The 23,145-nt window shown below is 44.3% G+C and overlaps 1 protein-coding gene across 1 annotated transcript in view; it reads left to right on the top strand.

The window, feature by feature from the left end:
- The window catches only part of HDAC10 (histone deacetylase 10), a 706,011-nt gene that overhangs the window by 612,278 nt on the left and 70,588 nt on the right, over positions 1 to 23,145 (top strand). Inside the window, exon 17 of the mRNA XM_069627848.1 lies at positions 18,861 to 18,914. Within this exon, the coding sequence (XP_069483949.1) occupies positions 18,861 to 18,914 (54 nt within the window). The remainder of the gene's footprint in view (positions 1 to 18,860; positions 18,915 to 23,145) is intronic.

Genomic DNA, 23,145 nt, shown 5'->3' with positions numbered 1-23,145 from the left:
ACTGTGTTTCTCATCTCACTGACTGGAGCATTTTTTGAGCAGGGCATCCACTCCAACTGCAAGCAAAGAAGTTATTCTAAAGTCACATGCTAGAGAAAAAGAGAGCTCCAAGAGCCAGGAACTCCAGCCTCAATACAAATGTTTCCTCTAACCATGGGTCTTGTGTGGATGCCATCATTTAAGACGTTTAATGACCAGCCAAGCAGCTGCAAGTTCACACTTTTTCTGTGATTGATGAATCCAGATTGTTTGCACCCAGTGATCCTGTGTCCGGGACATATAGAGAACTGTTAAGAGCTAGGCTCCAGTCATGTGCGCAAAATGCAATGTTTGATGCATTTGATGATGTTGAGGATCTCCATGAGATGGGGTACCATGTGCGTTATAGGTGATATTACAATGCCTTTTTACTTGTGAAACGTGAGCCCATCCTGTGGCCCAAATACACTTTCTGGGAACACTGTGCAGAGCCTTTCCAAACCGATAGTCCCGATTGCAAACGTAGTTCCCATATATTTAACGGAGACCATACCAAGCAGGGGATCACATTTTTGAAAATCAGTATACGTTCCCTCCAGAGCCAAATGATGCACAGCACATGTATATTGCAAATTCAGTTGTTTTTGACAGAATACCTTTCAAGCATGACTGAACAAACATGGCGGGAAACTGTCCCTCTGTGGTCTACTTGGGGTCAGCTGTCATGATTACTAGACTCAGGGTCTCGTTTAAACCTTTACCCCCTCTTCTGGCAAGTGGAGGCAGGTGGGGAGATCAGGTAGCGGCCAAGTGGGTAAAAGCCTGGCATTCAAGACACTCACAGATGTCACTCAGAATAAACACTCCTATCTCTTAGGGTAGCTGCACACTTGTTTTCTGGTTGTTACATCACTTCCTGCCACTCCAATATGGACATTGTGGGACATCCTGGCATCCAGGAAGCTAAAAGACATTCTAGTGTTTGGGCTTGGCTGCCTATAAAAGCCACGCCCGAAGAGCAGCCTGTGCTTTGTGTGCTTCCTGTAAGCTCGAGAGCACATGCTTGCCGCCGCCTGGTTCTCACTCTTCAGCCTTCCCGATTTGATTCCTTCCGACGACCGTAGTCAGCGTTCGCTTCATTAACCCTGCAACGTGAAGGAGAGAGATAAAACAGTTGGCTCACAGTGAGTTACACGCGCCAGCAAGCTTCCGCGCGGCATGCTCTAAAGCAGAATGTTTACACTTACCTCGAACATCGCTTGCAGCAGAAACCACAGTTCTTCATTTCGCGCACCTTCTGCCCTCCTCGGGTATCCTGCAAAGAAAGAGAAAAGACATTAGAATTCTTCCACAATCTCCACTCACCGCTATTGCTGCAGTCCAGTGCTGTGAACTGGCGCATAGCACCACGCAGATTGGAAACATCAGATTTGAATAATCCCAGTGAGGTAACTGGGCAGTTACGAACATTGAGACTCTACTTACCTGAACTTACCTGCACTGAAATCCCAGTGCAGTAACTGGGTAACACGAACCCTTGGAGCTAAAGCAGTGAACTTGACAGCAACTCCAGAGCAACTCCCAAGAAATAGTGCCCCTGCATGAGCAGGATGGAGGGCGCACCAAATTAAACACACAGGTGAGACACGCACAGGGTGCTTAGATATTTAGTTGGGTTGGGAGGGGGAAGGAGGGTTCCTATCCATTTGAGTTCACCCCTAACAATTCACTCTTCTGGCAGGTCAGACTTCCCACTAACTGAAGGGTGGTGTACAACCAGAGAAGGAACCGGGGGAATCCATTGCTTCTGCAGAAACTCGGGTAAGCATGACATCAGCAGATATGACAAATCAAAGGTGTTCACACGTTAGACATGGCATGTTGATTCCCACATTTGATCTATTTTTTTTAATTATACACAGTCCCAGACCACTTAGAGTAATTGGAACTTGAGCTTCTACCTTGACTGGAAGAGGGAAGAAGGTGAGTTCGGGAGTGCGGCCTAAAGAGAAGAAAAAGAACAGAATGGCACCAAGCATATTACCTATGTATCAGGGAGTCATGTATTATGGGCAGTTCAAGCAAATTAATGCAATAAAAGAAAAGCAGGAACCAGTGCGGGCCCATATAGGGCTTGGAATTCCCATAACACTTCCCAGACACAAGCTATATCCATGGGTAAGCTGTGCCAAGGAATGCTTTCCCAGTATCACCTGAGTGAGGTGATACAATTTCTAGATAACTTCATAAAAGAAGAGAATTGGACAGCTCATGCAGTCTGCTACTGTTCTGAGGTGCACACAGAGTGGGCGTGTCAGGAGAGCAGCTACTTGCACCATCTCTGACCCTATAGTACATTGTTAGGTGGGACAGGCGTCAATAACAGGTAAAACGTACACTTGGTCACAAGTCATAATGCAAATCCTGCAGACTGAAAGTGAGACCGTGCCACTAGAATTTCATGCATTAGATTCTAATAATCCAGCGCTAGAGCAGGGCTTCTATGCAGTAAGAGATGTCATTACAGATGTAGTGGGATTGGTTCAGAGTGACCTGTCTATGATTAGAAGCAATCAAGAAGCCACACTAAGTATTTCTGTGGTAACAGATTTTCTGGCCACTCTTAGCAGAGGAATCCCAGATTGGAATGTAATTTCATGGCCAGAACAAATAAATGCACTTAACTTGTCCAAGTTTTCAAAATGCCAATCAATGTCAGGCTCTAAATTCTTGTTGCTTAGTGTACTTACAAAAGGCTTTGCAGCATCAATTGCCTGGGCACCAGGCTTCATTAATTGGATTTTGCATAGTGTGTTAAATATGCCCCTTCCTACGACACCTTCCATGGTATGTCAGGAACTGCATTCCTGGGGTCATGTGCACTTGGTTAAAGGAGAGTTCCGGGACTTTTTTTTTATTGTCCCTACGGTTCGGCCATGTGTTTTTAAGCATAACTCGGTAGATCGTGGAAAACTTTCCTATGGACCTTACCCGACTTTTCGTCCATTAACGCACTCGAAATCAGCCGCCATTTTATGATAATCCTATCACTTGCCGCATCGCCCTGGCTCACCTGCTTTTGCGGCACTAAATCAAATCCCCCGCCCCCGAGGCTGACATCAGCAGACGCGTACCGCCCATTTCCCAACGCCAAAGCACGTTTCGTGTCAACAATCGCTGCGCCTCAGCTAATGAAGTGTCGCCATGGAAACGGCAGGACGCCTCTTTCCTCAATAAGTATAAACACACCGTTTCACAACACACAGCAGCAGATTTTCGATTCCATTACTCTCGCTGTGTTACTTTGAGTATTCTGTGACTCGTTTCTGTGCTCTGGTCAAATACCTTCGTTGATTGTAGCCCGTGTGAACAGATACCAGTACCACCGCTATAAATTATTTTACTTTCTTTACCACACAATGGCTACAATAATGCCGTATATGTACGAGCCCGAGTACACCGAGGAAGAACTACTGGAAAGGCAAGCACGCGAAAACGATGGGGATTCGGACGGCAGTTGGGAGGACCAGTCAACGGATGAAGAGCCTGGACCATGTCGCATGGACGGCGTCTCCACCTGGTGCACGTGCAATCGTTGCGAGCTAATGCCAACTGAGGAGGAGAACTGCTGCTGCCGTGAAAATTCCGGGTGCTTGGCCTACATTTCGGAAGGCGAGCCAAGTCCGCAATGCATCACCGAGCTGCCAGAGTTCAGGGAAGCCTGCCTCTCACGGACAGTGTTGAGGATGATGATGGTGCTTATGCACGAACTTTGCGGCACTGTTCGTCCGCGTAATCCGAGTAACGAGTAAGTATACTCTGGTTGTGATGTCAGTGATGCCACTACTATTTCATGGTCGTCTCCCACATATAAAACTACATCTACATATCATTCGAATGCATGTAAATTGGTTCCATGTTGTGCATTTTCTAGATAGAATTTTTTTCAAAGCAGAATGACATTTTTGTACCTGAATCGACAGTGATAAGAAAGTTGTCATTTTAATACAGTTTGCATCTTTCATTTTCACAGGTGGTACAGGCTGGTGGCCTATCGTTGCTTCACTTGGTGGCTTCACGGGAGGCTCGGACACCGCGTTCGGAGAGTAATACCTGCCTGTGCGGTACTTGCCATTAGACAACATTTCCCCAGCGACAGTGGACAATACCGCGGCTTTTCCCGGGATGTGCTGCAACCGCAACTTTACAATGTGTAATGTTTATTATTTATGTTCAATTGAAATTAAGATCTAAAATAAAACCCAACATATATTTTAACAATGGTTTTTTTGATTTTTTAAATGAATCTAGTGTGTCTCCATTGAATAGTCTTCCTGTGCCTTGTCTTGTCACACCACATGTCTCCGGCCAGCATCCTCCCTCACGCTGGCCGCCCACCTTCAATCCACATAACCGTTGAACCCATATGCAGCAGACATACATATGTTATTTTGCGGGTTGGCATCAAGCCTCCCGGCCTTGCCTCCTCCCCCAAAAATACTTACCACACCACTTTGTTCAGGGTCTCCAGGGTGAACTGCACCCATATATTCTCCTGGGAGGCTGAGGTATTTATAAACTCACCCCCCTGCCTTCCATGTACTAGATCCTGCAGCCTGCCTCTTACATGCAGTTAGATGGCCTCTCCTTGGTGAGGCCCTACGGCAAACAAGTCTTGTCTGCACGACCACCGCCCGCACCGGGGTACTTGCGCTGGCAAGTGGAGCTGTCAGGGAGCGATAAAGGCCAAGAGGTGCCAAAGACCATGTACACTTCAAAGTGGTCTATAGAGCATGGGTTGTTGTTCCCATGTCTACCGCCAGACCCCGTGTCTCCTGCCAAGCATCTCCCCTCACGCTGGACGGCCCCCTGCAATCCACATAAGTGTGTCTCCATTCACGAGTCTTCCTGTGTCTTGTCTGCACGACCACCGCCCCAATCCACCCCCCGCCCTATCAAAGGCAGTTCGCACCGGGGTACTTGTGCTGGCAAGTGGAGCTGTCAGGGAGCGATAAAGGCCAAGAGGTGCCAAAGACCATGTACACTTCAAAGTGGTCTATTGAGCATGGGTTGTTGTTCCCATGTCTACCGCCAGACCCCGTGTCTCCTGCCAAGCATCTCCCCTCACGCTGGACGGCCCCCTGCAATCCACATAAGTGTGTCTCCATTCACGAGTCTTCCTGTGTCTTGTCTGCACGACCACCGCCCCAATCCACCCCCCGCCCTATCAAAGGCAGTTTGCACCGGGGTACTTGTGCTGGCAAGTGGAGCTGTCAGGGAGCGATAAAGGCCAAGAGGTGCCAAAGACCATGTACACTTCAAAGTGGTCTATAGAGCATGGGTTGTTGTTCCCATGTCTACCGCCAGACCCCGTGTCTCCTGCCAAGCATCTCCCCTCACGCGGGACGCCCCCCTGCAAACCGCATAATGCCACGACATATACACGTCATTCATTCACAAACACACCCCTGTTTCGAATTCTTTATAACCCACTTCATATTTCTAATGAGAACTTCTTTGCGCTTTGCTAGTCAACCCGTGAAGGTGCTGGTTGTCTGCTCTTCGTCTCTGTGAACTTCCGTGACCACTTTGAGCAAACTCATCAGTTTGCAACCTGTGAACTGCTCCCTGTTCTACGACAAGAAACTACTCTGATCCCTGCATCTAACTGTTTGCTCGTCAAGGTAAGGCCATGTACCATACTCATTTTGCGTCCAATTTCTTTTCGTTCAAGACAGTACATGCAAGGAACTAGTCACATGTTCTGAGTTTAGTGAAATTATTTTTGTATTTTTTTAAAGTTATTCAAATACTTATCCGCATGTGAATAACGTGTATAGTTCCAAGAACCAAAACATACCTTGCATTGAACCTTTTATGTATTTAATTTTTTAACACAATGGTATTCATAGAGAATTGTTGATCTTTACTTTTCAGAACTTTCCACAATGCCTGCCTGTTCCATTGGCGGTTGTCCTTCGAAGACCCATAATAAATCTGAAGGTACTATAATGCATGTTTTCCCTAAGACAATAGATCAGATAAGAGAATGGGTCCGATATTGCGGATATCCACCCTCTGAGCTTGAAAGTAGAGTCCTAGAAGTCTTTGCGGACAAGAGGGGTGATCGATACCGCATCTGCAGCAGGCACTTTACCTCTGACATGTACTCCACATCATTGCTAATAAAGAAGAACACACCGCGAGCGAGGCGAAAATTGCTCTCAACCGCTATTCCCACTCTATTCGTCCACATCCCTCCACTGGTGAGTCAAGTTTACGTATTTATCTCTCGGCCTTGCGGTAGTGTGTAGCATTAGCTAACAATAATTTCCCCATTTATGTATCCACTCAATATGAAGGCGGAAGATTCTCCATCCGTGTCGTTATTGCAGTCATCAGCCACTTCAAGCGCCTATCGGGTAATCTTACTTGGCTATTCTGCCACTGACTTGTTTTAGGCATGTAAATCAATAGTTTTAATTTATCGTGTAATTATTTTACCTAATGGTACACCCTTGTACTCGTCCTCTAGTCTTTGCTTTCAGTTATAATTATTGTTATCCAAAATAATTCAAGTACTGTCTTTCAGGGAGATGCTGAGGAGTCCAACGTATTGACGACTACCGTTGATGTCACTCAGATGCTCGAGGTACGTTTCAGGACAGTTCCATCGATGGAGATCATCAGATCTTGCATTCTTGTAGCGTGATTGTTACACACAATGTTTCTTTTGTTTTTAGCCATTGATATGTCCTTCTGTCGTCGCCCTCCTATGTGTCTTCTTTTTTCAATATTGTGTTCATTACTAATGAAAGTCCTATGTTTCAGGGAGTCGATGGAGCATTAGTCCAAGAAGAAGGGGGAGCGTGCAGTTACGGGTCGGCGCAACAGCTTGCAGAAGTGTGCACCGCAGTCACATCGTCCCTTGATGTTCTTATGCATTTCGAGGTATGGATACTGACAGCTCGATCAAGCGAGATCATATGACTTGATTACATCCGCTATACTTCCTTCTTTATTAACGCAAGTACTATGTTTCAGGGAGATGACGGAGCTTCTTCTACAAGAACATCACCCCTAGTAGTTGATGCAGATTTCTGGGTGGTGACACTTCCAACGATCGAGCAAATCGAATCATATTTAGATATCCATTATTTATTTTAGACAACTGATCATTTGTGCAGGTCTATTTAGATGAGCCGTTGACGCCTGCACAAACTTTATGTTCTTTTTATCAAAATAGAAAACCATACTAATGCAATTACTGTTTTTCAGGGAGTCACTGAAGCATCATCTTCAATAATATCATCAATGGAAGTCTATGAGGAGCCCGAGGTATGGATCTTGACAGTTCCATCTAACTAGATCAACAATGCGTGAATAATTGTCGTTTGAATGTTCTACACAAAGCGTTCATTCGTGTTTTGCTATTGAGATGTACGTGGGTATTGGTCCCCAAGTACATTTTGTGTTTTCGATATTATTATACATACTAATGAAAGTTCTATGTTTCAGGGAGTCGATGGAGCGTCAGTGTGTGATGGATGTGCTTATCAGGAAAACATAGTCGTTGCAGCGCAAGAGGAAGTGGAGACATATACACACGAGTCGGAGCAACAGCGTCCTGATGTTGAAGTTCGAGGCAAGAAAGTTTCAAAGAAAAGAAAGCAAAAGAAGGCTAGTGTCCTGGTCACTATATTATGTTGTTTTTCACTGTTAATAGTTCAATACTGTAAGTTGTGTTTAAACTGAACACCCCTTTTCCAATCTGTCCTTTAGTTGCGAGTGGGTGTACGAACTAGATCTACACAGACAGTGAAGCGAACGAGAGATGTTGCTTGTCAAACCTTTTGGCAGGGACTTGAGACTGGAGAAGCATCGTGCCAATGGGAAGAATATGAAGTGATTGACAACGGAGCTATACCACCACCAGCCATTGATAGTGAATGTCCTCCTGGTAGTTCGGATGCAGTCGGAGATCAATTCACAGAATCCACACCCGCAAAAACTAAGACCGCGAGAAAGTTGAAGAAATTGTTTTATTCACCCATCGCCGGAGAAGGAACAGATGTTGCAATGGAAGAGAATGAAGTAGGCGACAATGAAACACCATCAATATCACTGAACATAGCGGAAGACGATATCAGAGATTCTACCTTTCATGTGAGTGACATGTCCTCAACGTTACAGGCCGAACCAGCTGGGATGCAGAGTGACAGTATAAGGAAAGAGGCCAAATTCATTGTATTCGATAGTTGTTTGATTGATATTATTATTCGGATGAAATGTGGGCATTTGGTTGGTGGGGAAGTATGTGGGGAGCCATTGATTAATGTGACTCGTGCAATTCGAGGCACTAACCTTAAAATACATGCCACCTGTACAAAATATCATCCTTTCACATGGTCTGCACAACCTATGCTGGGACAACTGCCAGCAGGCAATCTACTTTGTGCAGCGGCTGCACTTTTTAGTGGTTCAAGTTTTAAAAAATTAGAGCGTTCTTTCAGTTTGTGGGAATCCATTTCATTGCGAAAACTCAGTTCTACAAATACCAAACCGATTATCTATTTCCAACCATTAGCGAAGCTTGGAGAATGGAAAAAATGTCTATTGATAGTACATTCGCGGGCAAACGGTTCAGGCTAGCCGGTGATGGACAGTGCGACAGCCCAGGATTTTCAGCCAAGTACTGCACCTACCACTTTCAGGACATGGAAAGTAAGAAAATTGTGAGTTCGGTGGTCGTGCAGGTGTCACAAAGTACATCCTCAGTGGCCATGGAGAAAGTTGGCTTTGTAGCATCATTGCAAGAACTACAATCGCGGGGAATGGTGATCGACCTGATAGCCACGGACAGACACGTTTCAATTGCCAAGACAATGAGAGAACAGTACAAAAATATAAATCACCAATTTGACGTTTGGCATCTTGCAAAATCAATCAATAAAAAATTGTCGGCTGCAGGTAAAAAAAAAGAATTGCAAGGTATTTCACAGTGGTCCAAGTCAATCAGCAACCATCTTCGGTGGAGCTCAAAAACATGTGGAGGGTCGTTGGAAATTCTACTGGAAAAATGGCGGTCAGTAATGCCACACTGTACAAATGTTCACCGATGGAACACGAACCAACATTTCCACAATTGTGAACATGGCCATTTGTCCACAGAGGAGGCACGGAAGAAGAAGTGGTTGATTCCTTCATCACCCACTCACAAAGCCATTGAAAAGATTGTATTTGATAAAACTATAACAAAAGCTTTGAGGGGACTCATGGAATTCTGCCACACAGGAGATTTGGAGGTGTTCCACAATATGTGCCTAAAGTACAGGCCAAAACGATTGCATTTTGGCATGGAGGGCATGATAAATCGGACTCTTTTAGCGGTCTTGGCACATAACCATAATGTTGGCCGTCAACAAAGTAGGACGACCGGAACTTTAGGGACGCTTCGCTACAATAAGGCCTTCACTAAAAGAAGTAAACAATGGGTGATCAAACCAGTGTTTGAGGATATGCAATATGAGTTTATTGAGAAACTTATTGTTGACGTCCTAGATAGGCACATAAATGGAGCTGTGAACGAACCTGTGCAGGGGACAACTGCATTGCCACCCAACATTGCATCTGTTCCATGTCCACCTAAAGAAGAACTCATTGAGAAATACACATCACGGTTTAAATGATTGTAATTTGATTGTCTGTTCTCTCAAGTCTCCTCATGTCGCAGGCCCATTGAATATGTGTATCTATGTATTGTGTAAATAAAAGTGATTGCTCAGTGTACATGCAATGTGTCTCTCCACCCTTGCCCCTCCCTTCACCGTGCAGTAGTGCGAACCACCCGGGTGTCACCTGTGACTTTGCTCTGGAGTCTCCTCATGTCGCAGGCCCATTGAATATGTGTATCTATGTATTGTGTAAATAAAAGTGATTGCTCAGTGTACATGCAATGTGTCTCTCCACCCTTGCCCCTCCCTTCACCGTGCAGTAGTGCGAACCACCCGGGTGTCACCTGTGACTTTGCTCTGGAGTCTCCTCATGTCGCAGGCCCATTGAATATGTGTATCTATGTATTGTGTAAATAAAAGTGATTGCTCAGTGTACATGCAATGTGTCTCTCCACCCTTGTTCATTTGCGCATTAAATTAAACCAAACAGTAATATAAATCATTTTTCAATAAATATAGAATCTCTCCGTATTTATGGTTCTGTGTGGCTGCAAAGCACGCAGACAAAATGCAAAGATGGAGTGTAAATTTCAAGTCCTGTGAGAATGCCTTACACTGAATGTAGCTAACTTGGAATGTGTGCTCGTTCGAAGTGATGGTCAGCTGCTTTGATTTTTTCTCGGGTGCCAGAATGGCCCACGACTCAGAATAAGGTTCTATTGTATTTTGACCTTGACAGGCCTGGACCACGTAAGAAACGATAATGAATATAATTTCAGAAACGAAAGCCATTTCATATTCGTTCATTAGAAGAAATAACGTTGGCATAGAAGGAGTGGTCTTTCGCGGCTGCCCTACGCACAGACGCAATGGAAAATGCAAATATAATGTAAGTAACTCTTTAGATGAGTTTATACCGCAATTTAATTACTATACAGTTGCTTTAAAGACGGGTTAAGTTGTACTTGTTCGTTCTATGTGGCATGTTGTTTTGTACCGCGCACTATCTTGGGGAGAACCGTCTACTTGGCCCCCTTCCCGTCCCTACCTGCAAGGCTAAAAACCTCGGGGTCATCTTCGACTCCACACTCTCCTTCTCTCCTCATATATCTGACGTCTCTAAGAAGTCACACTACCAGCTGCACCTCCTCAGAGGTATTCTTCCCTTCCTCTCCTTCCCCCAGAAGCTCACTGTCTCCCGAGCCCTGGTTCTCTCTAGGCTGGACTACTGTAACAGCCTCTATCTTAATCTGCCTGCCTCCACTCTCCGCCCTCTGCAACTTATCCAGAACAGAACTGCGAGACTTGTCCTTGGCCTCAAGCGGGCCCTTTTTATTTATTATTTATTATTTATTATTTTATTACGCTACTTACCTTGTACTGCACTTCCCCCCCACCTCCTCTCCTTGCACTTTCTCCTTTTCCCCTTACCTCTGCACTTGCGCGATCTGAATGACACCTGGCCTAGTAGGATCGTTTGTCTGTCTTCCCCTTGTTCCCCTCCCTCCCTGCCTCGTCGCGCCTTGAAACACTTGTGTATAGGCGCGTTACAAATACTATATCATATCATATCATACTTTTACGGAAGCACCTCAAAACCTTTGCTTCTGCTTTCTCTCTCCCTCTCCCCTGCTACAACTGGTCCACTGTCTGCGATCTCGGTCCTGGGCCCTTCCACTCTCCACCTGCACTCCCTGTCAACCCCTGCACTGGGGGACTGTCTCAGTATCCTACAGCCCCCCTTGACGTTTAAAACCCAGTTGCACTGTCCTAGCTATGAAATAATTTCCAGACCTAATATATAAAATGAATAATTTTAATAAAGATCTGATGGTGAGACTAATTTCCTTTTTTTATGTTTTTCAAATAGATACATCGTCCATTATTGTCTGTGTCACGAGTACCAGACACCGGCGGATGGCTTCTATAATCGCCAGTTGCTTCTCCGCGTGAACAACGTTAGCACCCTGACCATTTTGTGGGACGATCGCCAAGTACAAGTATGCCCTTACGCGGTACTAATGGCTAGATGCAACATACAGACCGTTGTGGTGCCCTAGTGCCTCGTTGTTGGAATAGCCATGCGATTATCAGTGCGACCGAAGAGCTTATTTTATCGTAAACCAACACCATGTCTACTGCACACGAACATCGCTTGCCTCAAGACGAAATATTTTGGATCGAGAGCAAATAAAAATTCATTTATCTAAGACCCTGTGTACAGCAAAGGAACATCGTGTGCCTCGAAACGAACTTTTCGGAACGTGAACAAATAAAAATGCAAATCGCTGAATATTCTCAAAACATTTGATGTCCAATAAATGTACTTTGCCAAATGTACAATCTTGCCGTTTGCTTTTAAACCACTGTTTCATATTCCGAATTGTGGCGCTGTATTGTGAGATGATCTAAGACCCTGTGTACAGCAAAGGAACATCGTGTGCCTCGAAACGAACTTTTCGGAACGTGAACAAATAAAAATGCAAATCGCTGAATATTCTCAAAACATTTGATGTCAAATAAATTTACTTTACCAAATTTACAATCTTGCGGTTTAATTTAAAAGTACAGTTTCATATTCCCAATTGTGGCGCGCTGTGTTGTTTGAGCTCATCTGTGTTGATTTCCTGGTTCTGTGTGGAGTCGCGTATAAGACGCCTGGGCGCGTTTGCCTACGCAGCTCAGTCACGTCACGGATAGAGGCGGGGAATATGAATGTTTTGATCAAGTCTGTTTCAGGGGCGGGGGATTTGATTTAGTGCCGCAAAAGCAGGTGAGCCAGGGCGATGCGGCAAGTGATAGGATTATCATAAAATGGCGGCTGATTTCGAGTGCGTTAATGGACGAAAAGTCGGGTAAGGTCCATAGGAAAGTTTTCCACGATCTACCGAGTTATGCTTAAAAACACATGGCCGAACCGTAGGGACAATAAAAAAAAAGTCCCGGAACTCTCCTTTAATGACACTTGGATCAGGGAAGACTGTATTGTGCCTTATTCACATGCATGTGTGTCACCTTCAAGTCCTGAAATAACACTGTACTTAGTACATGAATGCAAAGGCTCCACTTGCATAGTTTGCACGCATGCTGCACACGTGAACTCCTGTGACAGTGACACCATATGCACACTTCATGTTACACCAATTGCATTTCTTCACAGTCAAGTACACAGCTTATCTAATGGCTCATATCTGGTGCAATTCAATGAGTCCTGTTGTCATGTTGCAATTGGGGTTCCAACCCTGGTTAATGTGAGTACACAAGTTAAGTGCTATGGGTTTGTTCTGAATCCACCCAGGCCATCACAATTCAAATTCCTACACTGGCATAGTTTCAAGTTAAGACCCTTACAATTTCCAAAATTGACCTTGCATATGGCACGCCTGCAAAACATGCGTCTAAAAGTGTGCAGCAGTGAAGAGTCTTATCTTGAAGCACATTCCCAGTGGTCAAACAGATTGCATCTCTACTAGCTTCTGAAGATACAATGGAAGAGGCCATGCATTCTTTAATCGACAGCTCACAGTTAACTGGCATGAATACTGGTTATTCTGTGGTTACAATGGCTGCCACAAAAGCTCTTCGAAAAGGGCTGACCACGCTGGACACATTCATTAAAACACTGACTTATTCACCAGTTAGTTCATTTTGTGGACTGTTGCTGATACTTGGACTTGGTACCAGCAAATTGCTCATTTTCAGAAACATTTTCTCATTGATCAGGAAGAAGTCCACGGTATCAGCTATTGCCAGATGTGTGATGTGCGCCAAAGAATTGCTTCTTGACAAGAACGTGGGGGTCAGAGTCCCATCATCCAGAGTTGGATTGTGGCATACTCGACTTGCGAAAACTTTGTCCATGCACAGAGACGTGTATGGCATCCAGAGAGTCTTCCCACAAGTGTTCTACTGTGATGTGCTTGAACCCCCTCCCCTCAGCAGCCACAGCTCCCTATGAGAGCATGTCAAGGAAAAGCAAAACGCTCGGAGAACGACGAAAGCAACGACTATGTCTAGATGTCTCCAGTGAGACCAACACACCAGCAAGTGAAACACTTGAGCCTCCAGTCGCAAAGCCTGATTCAAGCCAGAAACAAGATGAAACATCCCTCTGCTCAAACCCTGGGCCCCAGGAGCTTCCACAGTCAAGACAAGTAATGGATACCTCTGTTTCCATGAGTGTATGGCAAAATAAGCTAATGCCCATGTCCTTGCAGAAATCTGACATGCACATTTTATTTCCTTCACCACTTTGCTTCCTAACGCACATCAAAAGAAGATTAACAGCAAACCCTGAGTTCAGAAAGCCTGAAATGTTGTGGAATCCGCCAAGACTGGCATCACAATCACGGTCCACAGAACTGAAAATATACTTCAAGGTACAGGTTTGTGCACACAGAATACGTACGTATTGGATGACCTCCACTTGTAAATCGCTGTGGGTAACAGAGACACTGGCATTTTGGTCTACCTCACGGAGCACCAATTTAAACTCTGGACAGTTTACACATGTGGTCATACGCTCAAGTTCAGACGTTCTAAAGTGCATTGGGTCAGGTAAGCCAAGTTATGTTGGTTGTTAATTTCTAATGGGTTCTCAAACAAGCCTGTGTCTTACCTTAAGACTAATGCCAGTAAGGAGTTTGAATTAACCTAAATACCTCACATTAAATACATGCATTCATTCATGTAGTCTTAGCTATTTCCAGTAACAGAATATTGAACTTAACCTGAATGCCTCACTGTTAAATACATGTATTCATTTATGCTTGTGTTCGCCATAATGTCTAACTGCTTAAATGGGTGATGCATTTATTCATTTGACTTTTTCTAGCACCTGCAATATGTTTCTAGGCGCAAATGCATTCACCAAGCAACTCATTGACTTGTGCATGCAGTAATCATTACTCACCATTGCTAGGATTTATATGCTTTATTTTTTGCCACCCACATAGAGGGCCTGTTTTGCAAATATAACACCTAGAAGTTTTTAATGATGATTACACAGTGCTTAAAATCTCTGATCTATGATATCTGTCTTGAGGGGGTGACATGAACTCAAACTAATTTAAGATAGCTTTTTCATATCTTATACAACCTGTAGCCATGAAAGGTGTTCTTCAAACATACACCACACTTTAACATAGTAATTTAATGAAGCACACAAAGTGTGTGACACGAGCTGAGCAAGTGTTCATAGGCTCTGCAAGATCTGCCGATGTCCAGGAAATGGTGCTTTGCTGTTAAGGCAGATCGGCCGACCACAAATGACAGCTAACAGCCTGTTTGACTTCTCACCATTAGGTGTTATCTGAGAGCAGCCTTTTAACCTCATACAGGTAAAGTGTTATATCTGATAGAGATTCAGGAACAGGAAATTTACATACACGAACAGAAGCATCTTGCACATTTGCAAAGTCAATGGCCTTAGGGTACAATGGGCAACAGTGGGTAACAAGTGAGATAGATGTACATCGATAAACAGACCACCGGCTAATATGGCCTGCAGAAGCATACAGTGTGTAATGTTGCAGAACTTCACAAATGACAGAGTACAGTGAAGGCATTTACTAAATGGGTGCAAAGATCTCACTTTGAGGTGTAAAAACCCATCTAATGTAGTTTTACATAGGAGTTCTACCTCCAAGAACAAAGAGATACGCTAGCTTCCTCACTGTTACAAATAGCATATCTGATGTACTCACACATGCAGGGCAACCATGTTACTTGATAGATGTATAGCCCAGCACAAGGATGAGTGGCTGGGGAGGAGTGCAGAGCAGCAGCAGCCAGTTCCAGCCATGCAGAACTCGTCAACCCAAGAAGTAGCTGTTTCATTTGAAGCACACTCTGCTCCAAAAGGTGAGTGACAAGTGGAAACTTGCTGTGTGCATGGAGACTGATGGCGTAAAGTGTAGAGTAGCTTAGTGAGATATGTAGGCTACCCATGCTTTTAAACTAAAGCCATAACTTGTTCTATTACTTACACGTTCAATCGTGGTCTTTGCCCACATGGCTATCTTGTTCATAGGTGTGATGTTATGTTATATCTGCTTTTGCTTTAGCTTGTTTAGTGAGAATAAGAACCCCAAGAAGATAGGGGGGTCATATTAAATGCATAGGCTGAGTAGTGTGGGTTCACTTTGCTTCTCTTACCAGATCCCTACCTAAGTAATAAATTACAGACAACTTATGTGTATGGAAAAGTTGTAGGCCGTAGGCATTTTATTTTCTTACAGAAAATACAACACAACAAAATAATTACACTGCCATATGCTTTTGGGCACATTGTGTCCAGTTCCGAAGTTGCCCAAGGCTCTTCCACAGTCCTTGTTATCCCTGAGCCTTCGTTCCTGGGCACATGCCGCCTACGACGCGTCTTGGACCGTGTACCGAAAGAGTACTCGGCGTTCCTTCTTCTGCCTGATCCTTCTTTTTTTGGACCCTGTACCGAAAGAGTACTCGGCGTTCTTAGTTCTGCCCGCTCCTTCTTTTTTGGACCGTGTACCGAGAGAGTACTCGGCATACTGGTTCCTGTCTGCACCCCTCTTCTTCCGTTATTCTTGTAGGGTGGGTTGGGTGGCAAACGTTTTTCCTTCCCCTTCTCCAGGTACTAAGAGCCTACCCGAGAGAGGTGAGCTCTTACCTGGTTTGTGCCGCCTCTCCTTTTCCAGGCTTACTTATACCCCCCCGGCTTTTTGTTCCTTCCTAGGGGCGGCCAGGTTACCCCCCTGACCCCTTGCTGTTACATTTCGCACCTTTCCAGGTGCTGTTTCCTGCCCTTCCTGGGCTTTTGTTTCTTGTGGCGCCATTCGGACGCCCCTCCCTACGCTTTTGCGCCGTTTTCCCCCACCCCGCGCCTAAACTCCCAGACTCTCTATCGTCCCGCATTTCCTGTGTCAAGTGTATAATTCAGAGTAATGCGTCAGAATGGTATATCTTTGAGTCTAAGAACTTTACAATTCTTGACTGTGCATTTTATCATGTTGATAAGCACATGAACGCTTATAAGCGCATGCCTGCCTTTTAGCGCTGAGATACAGCCTAGGGTGAGTTTTGACATGAATGACTGATGACCAGGGGTCTGTTTTCACAGCCTCAAACGAGGTGGAGGTAAGAGGCTCGTGGTCACGCCTAATCATAGGCAATCAAGACAGGAAGTAGGGAAATTCTCCATAAAGCCGGTACTACATTTTTATGAAGGGAAATCCGTTCAGAAAATGATTTATTGTATAGAATTGGTGGTACTTTGAGCTTTTAATTTTCTTGATAAGGTAGATGCTCTTATTTGGCATAAGGTTTTGGCTGTTCTGAATGTGATCGCTGTGGTCGCAATCCGATAGGAACTTGGGCTTACCTCTCTTAAAGCTACAATGTGGCGGATGCTCACAAGTTTTTATTGGAATGTTGGCTTCCCTCAGCGTACAACCTCATATGTAGCACTGTACACACTATGGTGTTGTATGGCGAAAATCCAGTCCGAAATTCGAGAACTCGATATGATGACCTACTTCGTGAATTGGGAAGCTGTGTTATGGACTGTGGGGCGGAGAACATTCCAGGTATGATTAAAGATGCTCTTTATGAAATGGACTGGTGTTACGCAATTGATCAATATCCTAAATATCCCTTGCAAAGTTATTTGGGGTTGGAGCATAAATGTTGGGGGATTGTTGCTACTTATTTGAATATTTTTCCCGTTCGGACTTATCGAGAAGACGTCCTACGTTTTATATGGAACTTATTTCTAACTAAAGAAATACTGCTTAGTCATAAGCTTATAATAGTGGAGAACTCCTACTGTCGATTTTGTAAAGACAAAACAGTAAAGGAGACATTGAGACATCTGCTGATCGATTGCAACACACTTTTATTACTTCACACTTCATATTTTAAGAACCTTGTTCCCAACGAATCCAGAGTAGATAGTACATTGTTCTGGCAAAGATGTTTAGGGGGATCTCCTGCCTCAGTAGGCTCTGCTGTAACATGATTTTTGAAGGTTGGGAAGGGGTTTTAATGATGAATGATATTGGTTATTCAGCTTGTTTGGTTAGATTGGATGTGGTGTATTGAATTGATGGCAGCTCTAAAGGATTTTATTATTATCGTATATATCATGTATTGTTGTATGTATATATTGATTTGTTTTGGTATGGCAATTGTAAAGGTTTATTGTAAACAATACACCATTTTTTTTAAAAACCTCTACACTGAATAAGTTGCCAAGCAAAAGTAGTCAAAAATGCAGCTTAAAAGTAGCGAGAAATGTTGTGTGTTAAGCAGGGTTTAGTGTACTTGTGATTGCCTCGTTTAGGGTTAGGAATGGGGTGGGGTAAGGATAGGGTGTGGGTTTGGGTAAGTGTTACTGAAAGGAATTCAGAGGTTGGAAAGGGGTAGTGATGTTGGCATAGGATAACTGTTAGGATAAACCTAGTGGTTAGGGTAAAGTAAGCATTAGGGTAAGTGGCAGAGTTGTAGTTAGGGTAATGCTAGTATTACTGCAAGGGTTTGGGTTAGGGCAGGGGCTATGTAATTTGTGGCGAGCTGGTGATTGGGTTGGAGAAAGGTTCACTGTGCATTTTCTATTTATTTTGCATTCAGTAATATGCAGATAAAGCATTTAGCGCACTGAAGGGCTAGTGTTCTGTGAGAGTTCAGGGTAGGACGGGCTGTAATTGGAGTTAGGGGAAGGTTTAGGAATGGAGTTCTGGTGATTGTAGAGGTTTCGTTAGAGGTTTGGGTCCTATCTACGGTTTCAGCCTTGTACTTTTGAGTATTTAAAAATATCTTTTTGGCATCCTTCTTACTGGCAACATTTTTACACTTTGCATTGCTTGTATTGAAGGACTACATTTTTTAAAACAACTTTTTGCTGAATACATTTTCACATGGCTACATTTTCTTGGGGACATCTTCACATAGTACCCACAAATTGCACTGAGGTGACTGCATTGCACGGAATTGCAGATGTTGGCAGTCCTCTCTGCGATTTCCACTTGCTCTTTTAAGCCCATTTAATTCAGTTCACGGCTTCCCTGTGCAGCTGTGTACTTACTTTCAGCCAATCTGCAACCAGCCTTCAACTAGAACCTAAGTATGCTGACACAGTTTTGTATTCACTGAATTCAAATTGAAATTAATTTGTAAGTGTTCTTATGCACCGTTCCCTTTCCTAGTTTTGTGAACATGTCTTTCTTTTCACAGAGTACTACACATCATGTTTGGAGATGTTGGCGGAATCCACTTAAACGAAGAAGGGTATGAATCTTTTATTTTGCGAGCTTCTTAGAAATGAACAATTAAAAAATGGAAATGCTATAATTCTATTGTATCTTTTAATTCCATACCATCAAAGCCTATTTAGAAGGCATTTTTTAAGTTGAGATTGTTGGTCTCCAGGTGCTCTGGTGAGTAAGTAAGGGGAGGGGTGGTTTAGAAAATGCAAGATATGCACAGTGAGTTGATGCGTTCAGGCTGGAAGTAACACGAGCCCTGCATGCAGATCAGTTTCTGGGTGTTCTGTGTGGATAGCCTAGAGGCAGCTGTTTCCAAAGGTGAGCCTTATGTGCCCGTGGTGCTAGTGTGCATTGGCTAGGGAAGGTGGTTGTAGATGTGTAGTGATCTGATGTTTTACTGTCGGGAGAGGTGTTCAGTTGCATGTGGGGTTGGCTATCACTAAGACGAGTGGGATTTAACGCACACAATACACAAGTGATCTATCTGAAAGCCTCCTTATTGTGGTATCTTGCAGTTGAACACCAAACCAATTCCCTTAGAGCTAGGAATGTGCATGAAAGTAACTAAATCCTGGAGTCTCGAGCATGGAGTGGAGTCAGTGTGCTGAATCGGTATTCAGGGATGCTGCGGGCAGGCCTTTTCAATGCCCGAAGCATAAGTGGACAAGATACCTCCCTTGAATGCTTACTGGGCCTTCCTCACACCTCTTCTCTCGAGTCCTATTTCTACAGCCTGTCAAACTAGTCTGTCCCTCCTCCTTCATGTTTCACCACAAGCTTGTTCCTCCACCTCTGCACAAGTATCTTTTTTCATGTTCAGGGCTCGCTTCACTCCATAGCACAATCTTTACTTTATAAGACACTGACCTGCCCTCTTCTTCTTCACTACTAAAACTTTGCTCCTCTTTGTTCAGATGGATTTCCAGAATCTGGCCTGATGGACAGATTTTAGGAGGCCACCGTAGTTAGAGTGAACATGAAAACACTGAGAGGTTAGCCAAAACCCAATAAAGCGTGGAGAGCATTCAAGGCTATTCTGAGGGGAGTGCGGGTCAGGTCAGGAGTCCACAATGAGTTCACACAGTGAAGCACGCAATTCAATTTAGACTGGTCTGGACAAAACTACTATATTCATTCTAGGCTCACAACACACACTAGAAAATCAAACGAGCAGGTGATAATATCACCCAACACTCAATTATAAAACATATAAGTCACCTTTTGGTTCTTAGAAATGTAGTCAATAACCTATTCAACAACAAGGAGCTAAGTAGTGATACATTAGAATGAAACCAAGTCACACGAATGATATCCTCACTTTCTAAGTTCAATCCCTATGATGAATAGGGCCTTGTGCCCAAAAGTCACAAAGCTTCTTCTTAGGTAAAGGGGGCGATGTAGGAAGAGTTCTTGTGTAGGTGAAATGTTCCAAAAGGTATTCATCAAAGTTACAGGTAGGTAAAATTATATTCCTATATTGCTGATACAGGCCCTAATTCACAGAAGCATTTTATAATGGTAAAACCTTATTGGAAAACACTCTGTGAATAAAGGCCTAAGTCTTTTAGATCAAAAAGCAATGGAATAACCAAAGTTCATTCTAAAGTTTATTCTAAGGAGAAAAGGGGTAGGTGAACGCGTTCCAATTACTTAACCCCCTGACTACGATTTTTCCTAGATGACTAGGTCGGTGGACTGGGGGTTGCTGGAGGTAGGTTTTCCCACCATTGGTCCCAGCGAGAGGTGCCCTTGAGCTGAGGGTGCAACGATTTTTCTGGTCAGTTCCAGGAGCAGACTGCAACCCTTTGCGAAGAAGAAATGCAGAAGGCACTGATGCAGACCTCTTCAGGACACTTCACCAGACAGGGTAAGGTGAGTTCCAGTGACTGCTACTGCACACAGGTTAGAGCGGGCTTCCTTTCAGTCGCGGTTGAAGAAGACCTTCCATAGCAGGATTCCTTAAAGCTGGGAGGCTGAAATTCAGCAGGAAGGCGACTTGTACACTTGCGTGATCTGAATGACACCTGACCTAGTAATATCACTGTCTGTCTTCCCTCTGTTCTACCTCCCTTGCCTTGTCGCGCCTTCAAACACTTGTGTATAGGCGCGTTATAAATGCCATATCATATCATATCATATACCACAAGCTGGCAACCACCGAAGTTCCGGCGGCGAAAACGGAACAGCAATGATTCTACCGAGGTAGCCCACTGGTGAGCTGGCCAATACACTGGGTGGTCCAGGGACACTTCTGAAGGCTCAGGACGGCTGGATCCTTGAGAACATGTCGAGCATGGTTGGGCCCATCAGCCCAAGGGTTGAAGCACTGATCACAGCCTTCGTAGATCAGGGAGTCCAGCAGGGCTTTACTGGGCAAAACGCAGGAAGGGATGCTGGACCTCTTAGGGAGTCGTCCACGGATGTTCAGTCGACTGCTCGTTTACACAGGATACTTGGCAACGCGGATCTCCAGAAATGTCTGCAGGAGCCGTCTTCTTATCCCAAATCCAGCCTGGAAACAAGTCCAAGCCCACCAATGGTAAGGCTCTAGATCAAACAGCCAGCAGTGGTCCAATTAGGGCACACTACTAATGCCACACATTTAGACTCTGAGGCACCACAGATATGGAATGGGCTCAGACAGTCCCACCCCTTCCTGGGCCGAACACACACAAAGGCATCACTAGCCAGCGAAAGCAGCAGCTTTCCTGTGCAAACGCATGACCTTATATGAGATCTCCTGACCTTAGATGGCAGGATGGCCAAACCACGATATGACAAAAGAACAAGCATAAATCTTGTGGCACAGCCATTTTAGCGCAATAACCATTTTTAATAGCCATATGCATATGCAGTAAACACGACTGTGCACGCTAGGAATAATGCATAAATTGTAAAAATGCAATTGCTGCCACCAGCTAGTCTTTTGGCACATAGAAAAGTAACCAAAAATCCCAAGTGTAAAAAACTAGGGTAATACAAAAGTATCCCCACTGCACTGCATGGTAAGATGCTTTGTGCAATGTTAATAAGTGTGGCGGATCAGAAGGAGGACGCAAGACTGAAGACATTTGCAACATGTTTTTATTAAAGAATATATCTTTCCCTTTCACTATCAGACTTCCCTACCTCCCTTACTAACTAAGGTGCTTGTCAGTCATGGATAAATGTCCAAAGAAAAACAGTCAGCCGTTCAAAACAAACCTAACTGACCCTACCACTTTTATAATCAACAAAGAACAGGAGAATGACTCCCTTCTCCTGTTGGTTGTGCTTCTGCGCTTGTCTTCTCTTCTCAGATTAGTATGCAATTCTCAAATAGTCTCTCGTAATACTTTGTGTTAGTTGTAACAACTCCTTGACGGGGATTGATAGTCTTTCTATATCCATTTATTAATGGTTGCTTGGTTCTAGTCGGAATCCTTTTCTCCTTCCAACAGGATTATGAGAATTCTGATGTAGTGTCTTTTTCTCTGAGAGTTTGGGCTTCTATACAGTTGCAATTCAACTTTTCCTTCGCAGGACTTCTTTGTATGCAGTCTGTCCTAGGTACCCCTCGGGTCTTTAGTACACAATGATATCCCTCTGTTGTGTTCCACTTGTGCTTCTTAGTCTCTGGATTATTTTCCTCATTTCCAAAGGTAGCAATGTTCCAGTTGTATTCCTCTCGCTCTGTGTAGGTTCTGTGCTTCTCTTTATCACATTCATACAGTTCAAGTTCATCAATGGGATCTTGCCAGTCTCGCCATCTGTACTGGGACAGTATCTCCAATTCTAGAACAAGTCGCTTTATCCTTCCCTGTATTCCTGTTCTCCCCTTATCTTCAGTGTTGAGGGGGAACACCTCTGGTGCCTGTAGGTGGGTGGGACCACCTTCATCATTCTCTTCGTTTCTCTGTTTGTTTTCTGTGACATCCTCTTTGAACCTCTTTCCTTCTCCTTCCTGGCATCTCAATGTCATTATGGGTATTCTGCCCGTGAGTCGGTGCAGTGGTATCGGCGTAGTTGAGGGAACAGCCTGTCCACCACATTGCGTGCATTGTCATGCCACCACCAAGCTCACTGTTCCGGTCTTCCCAGCTTCTGCTTCCTTGTACATGCTGAAGAAATTCTGAAACTTGCGGGCTCCGTGGCCTGTGTTGACTCCGCCTTCCTCAGACGTTCTCCGCACAGGGGACTTCCCCTGCTTGTGTGTCTCTCTCTCTCTCTCTCGCCCTTGTCATCCTCTTACAGCGTACTCAGCACAGTTATAC

This window comes from Ambystoma mexicanum, chromosome 12, assembly GCF_040938575.1.
Source record: "Ambystoma mexicanum isolate Mex_15411 chromosome 12, UKY_AmexF1_1, whole genome shotgun sequence".
NCBI classification, from domain to species: Eukaryota; Metazoa; Chordata; class Amphibia; order Caudata; family Ambystomatidae; genus Ambystoma; species Ambystoma mexicanum.
Note: the sequence above shows the minus strand (reverse complement) of the source record. Positions and strands in the feature narration are given on the sequence as shown.